The 13,657-nt window shown below is 39.7% G+C and overlaps 1 protein-coding gene across 2 annotated transcripts in view; it reads left to right on the top strand.

Annotated features, from left to right (window-relative positions):
• Fam185a (family with sequence similarity 185 member A) overlaps nucleotides 1–13,657 on the top strand; it is a 39,286-nt gene that overhangs the window by 7,023 nt on the left and 18,606 nt on the right. For both annotated transcript variants that reach the window (XM_060373952.1, XM_021650495.2), the window contains one exon: nucleotides 3,863–4,001. In XM_060373952.1, coding sequence (XP_060229935.1) covers nucleotides 3,863–4,001 — 139 coding nt within the window. The remainder of the gene's footprint in view (nucleotides 1–3,862; nucleotides 4,002–13,657) is intronic.

The following is a 13,657-nucleotide window of genomic DNA, read 5'->3' as shown; positions in this document are numbered from 1 at the left end:
GGATGTTTCTGCTGTGCTTACCCTCCCATCACTTTTTTCTTAGAATCTGTGGGAAGCCGTTTAGACCTAATATTTAAATACATAATACACCTTTTAAATTAAACTAGGAAAGGTTCTTTCTCAATTGCTTTCCAACTTGATTTTTTGTTTGTTTTCTCGGTTGGTTGGTCGCTTTTGGAGGCAGGACTTCTGGGTAGCCCTGGCTGTCCTGGAACTGAGTCTGTAGACCAAGCCTCGAGCTCAGAGGTCCACCTGTCTTTGCTGGGATTAACGGTGTGTACCACCATTCCTAGTGACCTTGTTAGTTGAGACAGTGCTTCTGTGGATTTTGGCTAGGCTGGCCAGCCAGTGAGCAGCAAGGGATCAGTCTGTCTCCACCTTCCCAGCACAGGAATTCTAAACTTGTGGCACTAGGTTTTCCCATGGGTCCTGGGGATCCCGTGCTTGACTGGCAAATACTGAACTGATGGAACCATAGTTCTAGCCCCAGTATTACAGGGGTCTCAGAAGTTTAAATTGTGCTATTTTGAGTAATCTGACGACATCAGTTTATTGATTGTTCTAGCTGTTATGGGTAATTGAATATTCCTTTACTCCTACTTCCTGTTAAACTGTTGTGTTTCTTGCCTGAGTGGGGTAATATACAAAAGACTTAGTATAAATACTTTTCTGTTTTCCTCACATAGTGTTAACTTTTAAAACGTATTTGAAAGTTTGTTTAAAAACATAAAATACTTACTGGTTAAGAGCCACATTGAAAATTAAACTTCTGACCCAACCATTTTTTTAAACAAGTTCTGTAACTTTAGACAAGTTACTGAACCTTTGTGTGTCTCTGTTTTCTGGAAAATGGGGTAATAGCAATGGACTTATCTCAGAACATTTTTGTGAGGATGACAGTGCCAGTATGAGGTCTTGCTGTGGCTGACTGACACAGGACTTGCTGATAGGGAGGAGAACGGGAGACAAACCGCAGGAGAGCTAGCCAGGGCCTCACTTCCCTGAACTGCTTCTCACTGCTGGAGAAATGGATAGGAATGTTGCCCTGCTCACTCAGCAAACAAGATAATGACAGTTTAATGGATTGTTTTCAATGATACTAATTTCAGAGTCAATCTCTACAACTTCTCGGAATATAGACATCCATTTCGTGTGACTGTAGGTTGAACTGGTGACACAGATGCCACTTTTTCGTTCTTTCTATGTGTACTAAAGAGTCAAGTACTTCCTGAAGACTTGATTTTTGTTACTTGTAAGAACTGTATATTATATATATAATAACTAAGTGTAGGGAAAAAAACGCTCCTTATGTAAAAATTAATTTTAGCAACACCTCTCAGGAAGGTATTTGGTTTTTGAACCACTTTTTGTTCTCTCTTTAAATAACTTCTATTAAAAATCAGAGTATACAAACAATCTAGATGTCTACATGTGACATCTGTCCACTAATATTATGGCTATCAATAGATTTATCAACATTCTGCTGTCAGCTGTGCTAACCGAGAATTAATTGCTTGAGCTAGTATCTGATAGGTTTCAGGATATCTGGCCCTTGAGAGTTTAGAATTCCTTGGAAATTGTATGAATGATTGACAGCTATATTCTGCTGGTGTGTGCTGGCGTTGCATTGCTTTGGTAGTACAGCATGTTTTCTGGCTTCCTAGGGATTTATTTAGTTGTTAATGAACAGCACAGATTGGCTCTTTCTAACTGCTCATAAAGAATGCCTTGAAATCCAGCTTTATTTAATGTGTTGGTGGGCAGAATCTGAGAAGTGCTCCTTAGCTAATTTGCCATGTTTCAAATTTTTTTTTTTAATATTCATCTTTTGGTGTGCCATAAAATACCTCCATTCCCTATTAAAAGGCCAAAATGAGCCATTTTGTTGACTTTTTTATGGAAATTCTTGGAGAGTGTGAAACCATGAATATAAAACAAGTTTTCATGAGGAGACTTTGTAGGTATATATATATATATATATATATTTTTTTTTTTTTGGGGTCAGGAGTTTTATGCCTTTACTGTAAGCCTGTGGAAGATAAAACATTTATATTCTGGCAAAGCCATTTATAATGAAAGTGCTTTTTGATTTTGACAGATTTGTTGAAACTAAGCTTAAAGTAAAATTCCCTCTCAGTCTTTAATTAACTAAAGATTAACAAGTAGTTAAAAGCAATAATACGTATTTTGTAAAAAAAAAAAAAAAAAATACAGAAAATTAGAAAGTTGCATACTGTGACCCAGACAGGAAAGTAGTTTTACTTAATGCCTCATAAGACCTTGTGAGCCCTCTTCTTTATCATTTTGTACTGGTGTCTTTATTGCTTTGTTCCTGAAACTCTGATCTTGTTTGATAACATTTGTTACATTCTTAACAGTTTTTGGGAAATGTGTGAGAAGGGACAATGCTGATGTCGGTGTGTTCAACAACGGTGATACTGTTTGTTTAAATACCCCAGTGCACTACTTGAAATTGTCTCTGGGCAGAATTGTGGCAAGCCGTCCTAGTTCATTGGCTGTCAATTGCCAGCCCTTTCATGTTAGCACATACTTGTTTATAACACAGTAGAGATGACGTGGAACTCATAGCTATCTTCGTTTTACAAAGTGGACAGTATTTGAAACATAAACACATACTGAATTTTGTTAGGGAAATTTAAGGATAAATATAAAATTCCATTCATTATATTTACTGGAAAACTACCACCTTATTAAATGGAAAGTGGAAAAGTTTTAGAAGTTTATAGTTAACACATTAACGTGTGAGATAAATTGTGTAGCTCAGCAGAATCAAAGTATGTGAAACTCAAAATACACTCATGAATTTATATGGAGATACCAGTACATTTGATTATTTAGTCAGATAAAAGATATCAAACATCATCTGCAGTGAGCATCAGGCTCCCTGCTGAGCTGCTGTCTACTTTCCCTTTGAGAAAAACAGTCAGACAAAGGATCTAGTTGCTGCTGTTCACTGTTGAATTGGAACGTGGAGCCAAATGTAATAAAGAGAATGAAAAGAAGCACAGAGAATATAATTAATATAAGGAAAATAATATCAACATAAGAGGAAATTGAGTGATCATTTGGAGACAATTATGCATGTGGAATGTTTCCTAATACAAATAAATTATTGGAATTACTGAGTATATTGTGCTTGCTGGACAAAGGTCAAATATAAAAGTCAAGATAGCATGAACTTTTAAGAGATACTGTGTAATAGCACTTTAAAAATATCTAACAGGGCTGGACCTGGTGTTGCATGTCTGTAATCCCAGCATTTTGGGAGGCAGAGGCAGGCAGATCTCTGAGTTTGAGGACAGCCAGAGTTACACAGAGAAATCCTGTCTTGAAAAATAAAACAACAACAACAAAAAAGCATAAAAAAACCTGACAGGAATCAACTAATAAGATAGATTCTACATAGAAAACAAAAAACATTGTTCAGAGAAACTAAAGCAGGCATAAATGCATGGAGAAAATGGATATCAGCTCTATATCCCTTTCTACAGAGAATGCGTGCTGCTCGTAGCTTGCAGCTAGAGCTAGGGAGCCAGCTGTCAAGGCCATTGTGTACTACTCACTCTAGATCAATGGTCCTCAACTTTCCGATGCTGTGACCCTTTAATATAGTCCCTCATGTTGTGGTGACCCCCAACCATAAAATTATTTCATTGCTACTTCATAACTGTAATTTTGCTATGTTACGAATTATAATGTAAATATCTAATGTGCAGGGTATGTAATATGCAACTCTGTGAGGGTCGTAACTCACAGGTTGAGAACCACCATTCTAGATGAACCATTTTGGTTGTTTTCAGTGTGCTTTATAATGAACTGATTGTGCTCTCTCTTTTAATAGACCGTGACCATAGATAAACTTCAGGGAAGTTGTGTTAATATATCAACGGAGGATGGTTTGCTTCAAGCCAAGTATCTTTATTCAGACTCTTCCTTTCTGTCTTCTGCTGCTGGGGATATTGCACTAGGAAATGTCCATGGTAAGCTGACAAAGGCTGGATTTATCTCAGACTGCACACATAGCATACAATTTAAGAGGTGACTGTATAGTTCAAGAAGGATCAGGGAACTGCTCTTCTATATAACTGCAGACTAGCCTTTTAAAACAATCTTAAGAAAAATAAAATGACACACAAGCTAATTTAATTTTATTTTGACAAGAACTTGAAAACTATACTATTATATATGAAGGTAATATTACTTATGATTTATTTTTTAAAAATTTATTATATATGTGTGTGTGTTTGTGTGTGTGTGTGTTTGTGTGTGTGTGTGTGTGCTCTCTCCAGCCCCAGCTGATATTTAAACATTTTTATAAGAAGAGACACTAGTTAGAGGATGGCCTCTTCAGTCTTCATGACTGCTGTTACCTAGGAGTCTCAGCTAGAGTCACCCTCATATCCTCCCTGGAGCCTACCCTGTCTTAGGGCTCAGCTTGTCACAGAGAGAAATCCCTGTTTAAGGAGGGGAACACCAATCCACCCACAAAAACTTCGACCCAAAATTTATTCTGCCTACAAGAAGGGCAGGGGCAAAAATAAAACAGAGATTGAGGGAATGTCCAATCAATGACTCACCCAGCCTGAGATTCACCCCATAGGAGACAGCCAACCCCACCAATACTCTGCTATGCTTACAGGTGGGAGCTTAGCATAACTGTCCTCTGAGAAGCTCCACCCAGCACCTGATGGAAACAGATGCAGAGACCCACAAGCAGACATTGGGTGGAGCGCAGGGAGTCTTGTGGAAGAGTGGAGGGAAGGGTAGGAGGACCCAGAGAAGACCAACATAGCCAACTAACCAGGGCAGGGCGGGGCTGTGGAGGCTGAAAAACCAACCAAGGGCTGATTGTGCAAGAACTGGACCTAACCCTCCTCCCCCACAGATGTAGCTGATGACAACTTGGTTCTCATATGGGATCCCTAGTAAGGGGAATAGGGAATGACTCTGACATGGACTCTGTTGCCTGCTTTTGATCACTTTCTCCTGGCAGGACTGCCTCCTTAGGCCACAGGGGAAGAGGATGCACTCAGTCTTGATGCAACTTAATACACTGGGGTGGGTGGGTAAAGGGGAACTCCTCTTCTCTGAGGAGTAGGGGAGGAGGGATAGGGGAAAAAGGGAGGGAGGGTGGAACCAGGAGGACAGGAGGGAGGGGGCTATGACTGGGATATAAAGTGAATTAAAATTAAAGTTATAAAAAAGAGAAAGACCCTATCCAAGAGATGAAATCAAGATGGGATTTGTAATGGTTGTTCTCCATGATAGGAGAGGTAACATTAAATGAATTAAACCTTTGGGTAGATCAAGTAATAGAAACTCTGATGCTAATTTTGGGTACAATACATTCATGTATGTTTCTACTGGCACAGGTCCTCTTCGCAGTGTGCTATTTCAATTATCTTTAAGTGTTCTCTTGTGATTTCCAAAACATATACCCACAGAGAGCAGCATTACTCAGTTAATGTTTGTATTGTGGAAAGAAAAAGAGAGTATATAATGGTGAGATAATATGGCCAAAGGCCTGCTGGTGCTCAGTGTTGTTCTGCCTTTTTCATTTCCACAGAGCAGAAGATTCCAATCCAGGTGTGTTTTCTGAAATGCATCTGCGTAATATTAAAACCCACTTAATCCCTGAAAGTAGCACAGTATGTGCACATGTGCAAAGTGTCTGCTGGGCCATCGTCCAGCAAGTGTGGACTTGAGTGTTTTTCTGTATGTGGTCCACTCATTTCACTTCTTAGTAAGGCTTAATATTGCTGTCTGTACATTTTGGCAGCACTCCCACACTTTAGTAGCGAGCACAAATTATTAAGTTGTGTTAGAATGTGCTTAGTGCTGGTCATGCTAGCACTTAAATCAGTGAGTAGTCTTCTGTTTAAAAAAAAAAGAGTACCAGGTAATTAGAATAACTTTTGTACCTCAACCTAATGACTGAGCCTCAACAGCCCTTATGTTGATGACATTACTTGAACCTAAAATTGGGTGGAGCTATATTAGTTTCAAGTAGTAGTAATGTAGTAGTGAAATAGTAATAATTTGTAATTTCATATTTTAAATAATAAGCATTACATTTCTATGGCAGTCATAATTAAGGCATCATATTTAATATACCAAGTAGGTCTCAGACACTACAGGAAAAACAGCTGTTTTCTGTTCTGCTTTATACCGTGTTTATACTCAGTGCATTCATGGTTAATTAATATTTTATTTCCTTAATCTGAAGATAGGCAGAATGGAAGTTGGGGAAGCTTGCCACTAATTGAGCACTTTTCTAGATCTAGATGGCTAAAGTCACTGAAGTAGATATTGCTGGGCACAGGAGTTAGGTCTTTCGTTTTTATAAGGCCTTTGTGTATTTATTGATTGTAATATGAAATCAAGTACACCTCCTTACATGGTTAAAATATAGGTCTCTTTTGCACTGTAGTCTGTAGTGGGGTTCCCCTGAAAGGGGACTGCTGAGATGGAAATGAGAATGCAATGTGTTTACTGAAGACACTTCTTGGGCCCGTTGCATGTCAGAGAATGAAGCCCAGTCTCCATGGATGGGCTGGACCTTGACAGACTTCAGCAGTCCCAAGTGCAGCTCTCAAGCTGGCGTGTTTCCTCAGAGTTGCCTCAAGCTGGATGAGGGAAACTGGACCTTTATATTCCAGGTCATTAGATCCCAGCTGCCACAGGAAGGAGTGTGATCTTGGGCCAAGATGGCTGTCTTCAGTTGAAGCAGTTTCCAAAGAGGGCTGTCTGCCAGCAGTTCTCTCAGCATCTAAGAAAATAAGCCCTTCAGGTATGAAGAGGCCTCTGCTAGATAAATCATGATGAATCATAGCCTCTGCTAGATAAATTCATTCATTCAACACATTTATTGACTGGCTACTGTGTGTCAGGAGTGCGGAGTTGGGCAAGAAATGGTGTGTATCTTTAAAGAACACACAATTGAGTGAAAGGACTTCATTTCACTTCCTCAGCCTCCCTCCCACCTATCTCCAGTTGCTGTCCTTTGTCACCCTGTGTCAAAGCAGCTTTCTCACAACTCCTTTTGTAACTCTGGTGCATTAGGAAGCAGGAGTACAGGAGGGCAACTTTCATTCAGTTGCTTCCTCATGATTCAGCAATTTTCCCCCTTTATTCTTTGGTCGTTATTCTGCTTTGGTTTCTTTAATACAGGCAAGAGAGAGGTTAGAAAAGAACCCTTCCTCATTCCCTACACCCAGTGCCTTGACTATTTTAAGTCACATAGGTAAGCCGGGATTTCTTGCTCCATCTGCCATGTTTACCTAGCCTCCATCCTTGTCCCCAGAGCTTATAGGAGTGTGCTGTTGAAGCTGGGAGTGTGCAGGTAGGATGGAGGTGGAGGGGCAGGTAAAGGTCCACATGCAAGTAAGACCCTGAACATTTACTTCAGTGATTCTTTGTTCTAGTCTTGACTGCAGATGGTTGTATAACACAAAGTATATTTATATCCCGGCTATATTTAAACAAGCTAGCTTAGGATCCTAAAACTTATTTGTTTTTCCCCCAACATAATATTTTTATTGATTCTTTGTGGTTTTTTACATCATATACCTCTATTACATTCACTTCCCAGTCCTTCCGTGACCCCCCCTTCACTTCCCAGTTCTTTTGTGACCCCCCTTCACTTGTGACCTACCCCCCAGCAAGAAAAAAAAAAAGTCCAATTTGTGTTTTCTCTCTACTCACATTGACATGGTCAAACCCTCAGTGGCTTTCCCCCTGAATAGAGTTGAGTCCTTTCCCTTCTGCATCTGCTGTGTAAGGTAACACCTAGCGTTCTATCTCAGTTTTAAAGAGTTCTCTCTGATGGTTTCCTGTCTAGGCTGTTAACTGCTTTGAGGGTAGTAGTAGGGGTGTCTCGGAAGTCTTCCATGTCCTGCTTTCTTAACTGTTCATCTGCAGTCTTTGAGATCACTGCAAAAGTAGCTCATTTGCTCTTTATGGACCAGGGGAGCGTGGATTATGGGCTTCCACATGGCGTCAGCACAGCTACAAACAGTGCTCCTAGTTGCATAGGGCAATGAACCCAGATAAGGTCCTTACCAATGGACATCCATATGGCATCAGGCTGCACCATGGACCTTGGACACCTTTATGGCCTTCCGTGGTATCATAGGTCGTGGATATCAACACAGACCTAGCTGCAATAAGACCATAGACCCAGATATGGCCCTTTGTGGCAAGACAGACTGAAATATGACCTTGGCCTTCAGTGGTAACCCAGGCCACGGATATCAACTCAGACCCTGGCTACAGTAGGACCTTGGATCAGGCCATGACACAGACCATGAACAGCTGCGTGTCAGGTGATAACATGGTCTTTGGACATCAGTGCAGACCCCAGCCACATCAGGACCACTGACCAACACATAGCCCTCAGCAGCAGCATGGGACACAGTGGTCCTTCAGGGAAGTCTAGTCTAGAAAGTGGACCATTCCTCATATTGCCCAGAGCTAGGGTGATCCCCTAGCAGTTTGTTGAGGGCAGGATTGACCTCAGCCCTTTCCACAGCACACTCACTGCTCTGTTCCTCCATCATTCCCATCAATCTGTCACCATTCTCTTACAGTGGTGCCCGACCTGGCTGCCTTCCTCCCCTAAAATTTGTTTTTATGAGAAAATAGATTGCTATTTCTTTAAAAATAGATAGTAAACGTTGAGACTATACTATATCGAAGACCTGCCTGTTGGGGATTTATTTAGTTTGGCTTTTTTTTTTTCTTTTTTTTTTTAGATTTAAACTGATTTTTCCTGTAAGTTAGAGCTGAAAAAACCCAACTTATACACCTTGAAAGAAAAATTCTCAACTTTATATGGGATAACAAGAAACCCAAAATTGCCAAAACAGTCCTCTACAATAAAAGATCATCTGGAGTGATCTCCATCCCTGATCTCAAGCTGTACTATAGAGCAACAGTAATAAAAAACTGCATGGTACTAGCATAGAAACAGGCTGGTGGATCAGTGGAATCAAATAGAAGACCCAGAAATAAACCCACACACTTATGGACACCTGATCTTTGACAAAGATGCCCAAAACCATACAGTGGAAAAAAGATAGCATCTTCAACAAATGGTGCTGATCTAACTGGATGTCTACATGTAGAAAAATGCAAATAGATCCATACTTATCAACCTGCACAAAACTAAAAACCTTGATATAAAACCAGACACACTAAACCTGTTAGAAGAAAAAGTAGGGAAGAGCCTTGAGTTCATTGGCACAGGAGACAACTTTCTGAACAGAACATGAACAGCACAAGCTCTAAGATCGACAACCAATAAATGGGACCTCATGAAATTTAAAAGCTTCTGTAAAACAAAGCATGTGGTCATCAGAACAAAAGGACAGCCTACGGGTTTGAAAGGATCTTCACTAACCGTATATCTGACACAGGGCTAATATTCAGAATATATAAAGAACTCAAGAAGTTAAATAGTAACAAATCAAGTAATCCAATTAAAAAATGGGGTACAGAGCTAAACAGAGAATTCTCAATAGAGGAATATTTGAATGGCAGAGAAACACTTAAAGAAATGCTCAATATCCTCAGCTATCAGGGAAATGTAAATTAAATCAACCCTGAGATTTTACCTTAGGCCCATCAAAATGGCCAAGATCAAAAACTCAAGCCACAATACATGCTGGAGAGGTTGTGGAGAAAGGGGAACCTTCCTCCATTGCTGGTGGGAATGTAAACTTATACAAACACTTTGGAAATCAATTTGGTGCTTTCTCAGACAAGTAGGAACAGTGCTACCTCAACATCTAGCTATACTTGTAGACATATATCCAAAAGATGCTCAGGTATACAAGGACATTTGCTCAACCATGTTTGTAGCAGCTTTATTCGTAATAGCCAGAATCTGGAAACAACCCAGATGTCCCTTAATTGAGGAAGGGATACAGAAATTGTGGTACATTTACACAATGGAATACTACTCAGCAATTAAAAACAAGGAAATCATGAAATTTGCAGGCAAATAATGGGAACTAGAAAAGATCATCCTGAATAAGGTATCCCAGAAGTAGAAAGCCACACATGATACATACTCACTTATAAGTTGATATTAGACATATAATATAGGATAATCATACTGAAATCTGTACACCTAAAGAAGCTAAGCAAGAAGGAGGACCCTGGGTAAGATGTTCAATCTTCATTCAGTAAGGCAAATGGGACAGACATTTAAAAAAGGTGAAAATAAGGAACAAGAAAGGAGCCTACCACAGAGGGCCTCTGAAAGACTCTACCCAGCAGGGTATTAAATCAGATGCTGAGACTCATAGCCAAACTTTGGGCAGAGTGCAGGGAATCTTATGAAAGAAGGGGGAGATAGAAAGACCTGGAAGTGTCTGGAGCTCTACAAGGAGAACAACAGAACCAAAAAATCTGGGCCTAGGGGTCTTTTCTGAGTCTGATACCAAGGACCATGCATGGAGATAACCTGAACCACTTGCACAGAGGTAGCCTGTGGCAGCCCAGTCTCCAAATAGGCTCCCTAATAAGTGGAACATTGGCTGTCTCTGACAGGAACTCAATTGCTGGCTCTTTGGTCACCTCCCCCTGAGGAGGGAGCAGCCTGACCGGGCTGCGGAGGAAGACTATGAAAGACAGTCTTGATGAGACCTGACAGGCTAGGGTCAGATGGAAGGGGAAGAAGTCCTCCCTTATCAATGGACTGGGGAAGGGGCATGGGAGGACATGAGGGAGGGAGGAAGGGATTGGGAGGGAACAAAGGTAGGGCTAAAGCTGAGATACAAAGTGAATAAACTGTAATAAATAAAAAAAAATATATTAAAACATTTAAACCGAATTTTCTTTTAAGCTAGAGCTGGAAAAAAAAATCCAGCATATAGTTCTGCCAAAAAGCCTTTCTACACAGCTCTGATTAAAAACTGCCTTTTTGGTAAATTGGACTAAGTATGTGTACATTACTTCTTCCTATATGCCCCTTGACAGAATGTTTACAGATGTTGTGTAATTGCAGAGGTGGCACAGATGGCATCCTCTATGGAGAGAGAAGAGAAGCACACAGATACCAGTGGACACTGGCAGTCTGTCGTGTCTTCTAATGGCTCTTTCAGAAGCATCTAGGCTCGCTTTTTCTCTCTCTTTAACACTGGTATTCCCTGGGATTATGGATATCTCTGTCCTGCTGGGAATGCTGTATATTTTCAAGTCTGAACTACTCCTGTGTCTTGACCTCCAATGTGTACATCTCACCACCTAATTACATAGCCACTGGACTTTGACGGGCATCTCAAATTTGGCATTTCTATCATCTTCCCCTTCCCCCTGCCTCCTGACTTCATCCATAATATCTGCCCTTTATTTACACTTGTAAGTTTTGATATTACCATGTACCTCACTCACTCCCCATGCTATAAATCTGTAACTTTTGCACCCTGCTCAGTCACTAAATTTAAGTTTTATAAATCACCTGTTTCTTTAGTCTACGCCATCTTTTCCTTCTGATTTCTAGTTTTCTCCAGACTCTATCACTTCTTTTTTCTTTTTTAAATTTGTTTTACAGTTGATTCATTTTATATCCCAATTGTATTTCCTTCCCTTAATTCCTCCCAGTCTTGCCTTCTCCTCCCCCCATTCCCTTCCCCTAGTCACTGAAAGGGGGAGTTCTTTCTCCCCTGCCCTCTGCCCCTAGCTTATTCTGTTATGAACTTGGTTGCCTGCTCTATCTCTTCTTATTGGAGCAGTAGTTCTGCCTCTAGCCTTGCCTTCTAGCCCGTCACCCTCATGTAGCAATGGTGGCTCATTGGAAACACACATTGCACATACCATTCTTCTGAGACCTTCTAACTTTCCTTTTGGGACTCTGTGTTCTCTTCCAGAATTATCGGAATTTTCAACTTTTTCTATTTCATGTTTCTAAACCATTTTTATACCTCTGAGACGTATCAGAACTTTTGATCATAATGACCATGCGCTTTATAGTCTATGTAAAATGTTTTTCCCAGTTTTTTTTTTTTTTTTTGTATGTTTCAATACTTGGCTAAAATATTCTCCACTTATCTCTGGCATTCCATTATCTATAAATTGTTGCTTAGTTATAAATCCCTCAAGAGAAATGATTATGTTTTGTCTCCAAATTCATAGTATTTAGCCTTATGGTTTACAGATAGGAGGAGCCTTCCTTCCAATCTTTCCCATGTTCCACCTCCTCAAAACTATCCAAAGGGCTTTACCTCTGAGAACATTTGAAAGGCTTTGTCAAGATCATGTACATGTATGTCTTGTTTAACCGTCAGATTCTTTTGCTGAAGAAAATAGTGGTTTTACCTTTGGGAGACTTAGGAATATTTCTGTTTAAGATAGGATTTTCTAAGTTTTTTGGTGTGAATTGAAATTACATGTTGTGTCTTTTAATATATTTTAACTAATACACAATTATATCACTTTCCCTTGGCTTTCCTTCCCTTAAATCTCTCTCATTTGCCTCCCCAAATTGATGGCCTCTTTGTTTATTGTTGTATATATATATATATGCACATTTTTGTTGTTTAGTCATTATTGAAAGTATTTTTGAAATATTCTCTACAACCATTCCTTAGATTCACAGCTTTTTGTTCCACTATAATTTTTACTATAGAGTAGAATAATATTCAAGAAGAATGTTATTACATATATATAATGAAAAGTAGTCTTCATTCTATATGTATCTTAAACTTTTATTTTGTAGCCATAAGAATCATTTTCTCAAGACATATTACAACCACTCGTGACTAGTTTGAGAGGATCATGTTTTCATTTGAAAGTAATATTTTGTTACATTAATTTAAGACTATTTCAAGTGTATGGGCTCAGTTTTTGTGTGTACAAGTGGCTGGACCCAATGGCTAAGTGGCTGTAAAACTGTGTCTTAGTTCTAGAGAGGCCTCGCTGGGTCTTTGACTCAAGGTCTCTCCTAGGATTATAATCATGATTTCATCCTGGGCTGTGAGCTCTTGTCAGTGTTCAGTAACGGTGACTATGGCTCCATGCCTGCTCATAGCTGTTGTCAGAGTCCAGCTCTTCCTGTTAGCCAGAGGCCTCCTGACTTCCTTGTCAAATGGCGTATTTTAAAGTGCAATTGATAACGGGACATCTAGCTTCTACGAAATCATAATCTTTTTATAACCAATCATGGAAATGACAGCCCACCACCTTTCTCCTTCTCTTTGTTAAAAGCAAGTCACTAAGGTCTGGCCTACGCGTGATGGAAGATTGTACAAAGTGTTTGGCTGCTAGGAAGGAGGAATAGTGGAAGGCATTTTAGAAGCTGTATGCTTTTGGCCGCTGTTTGCATGCAATAGTGAGGCTATTCTTACTGAGTTTTAAAATTGGCGCATACCGATGAAGAAATATTTACTCAACACATTTAACAAGATATTCAATGCCTCATAACGTCCCAAGACATAAAAATAATTTTATGGGCTTCTCCATTAAAAGCATGTTCTTACCCCTACACAAATGTACCCCTTGTTCTTGTACTAGTGTGAAATGTGATGGAATGTTAGATCTTTACAAGGATTTTTGCCATCATTCATGACTATTGGACCAATTGTCTTTTTGCTTTCCCAAAAAATTGACATACTATTATTTACAAAATATATAA

Source organism: Meriones unguiculatus, chromosome 21 (assembly GCF_030254825.1).
Source record: "Meriones unguiculatus strain TT.TT164.6M chromosome 21, Bangor_MerUng_6.1, whole genome shotgun sequence".
In the NCBI taxonomy this organism is placed as follows: domain Eukaryota; kingdom Metazoa; phylum Chordata; class Mammalia; order Rodentia; family Muridae; genus Meriones; species Meriones unguiculatus.
This window is presented reverse-complemented; position numbering and strand designations above follow the sequence as displayed.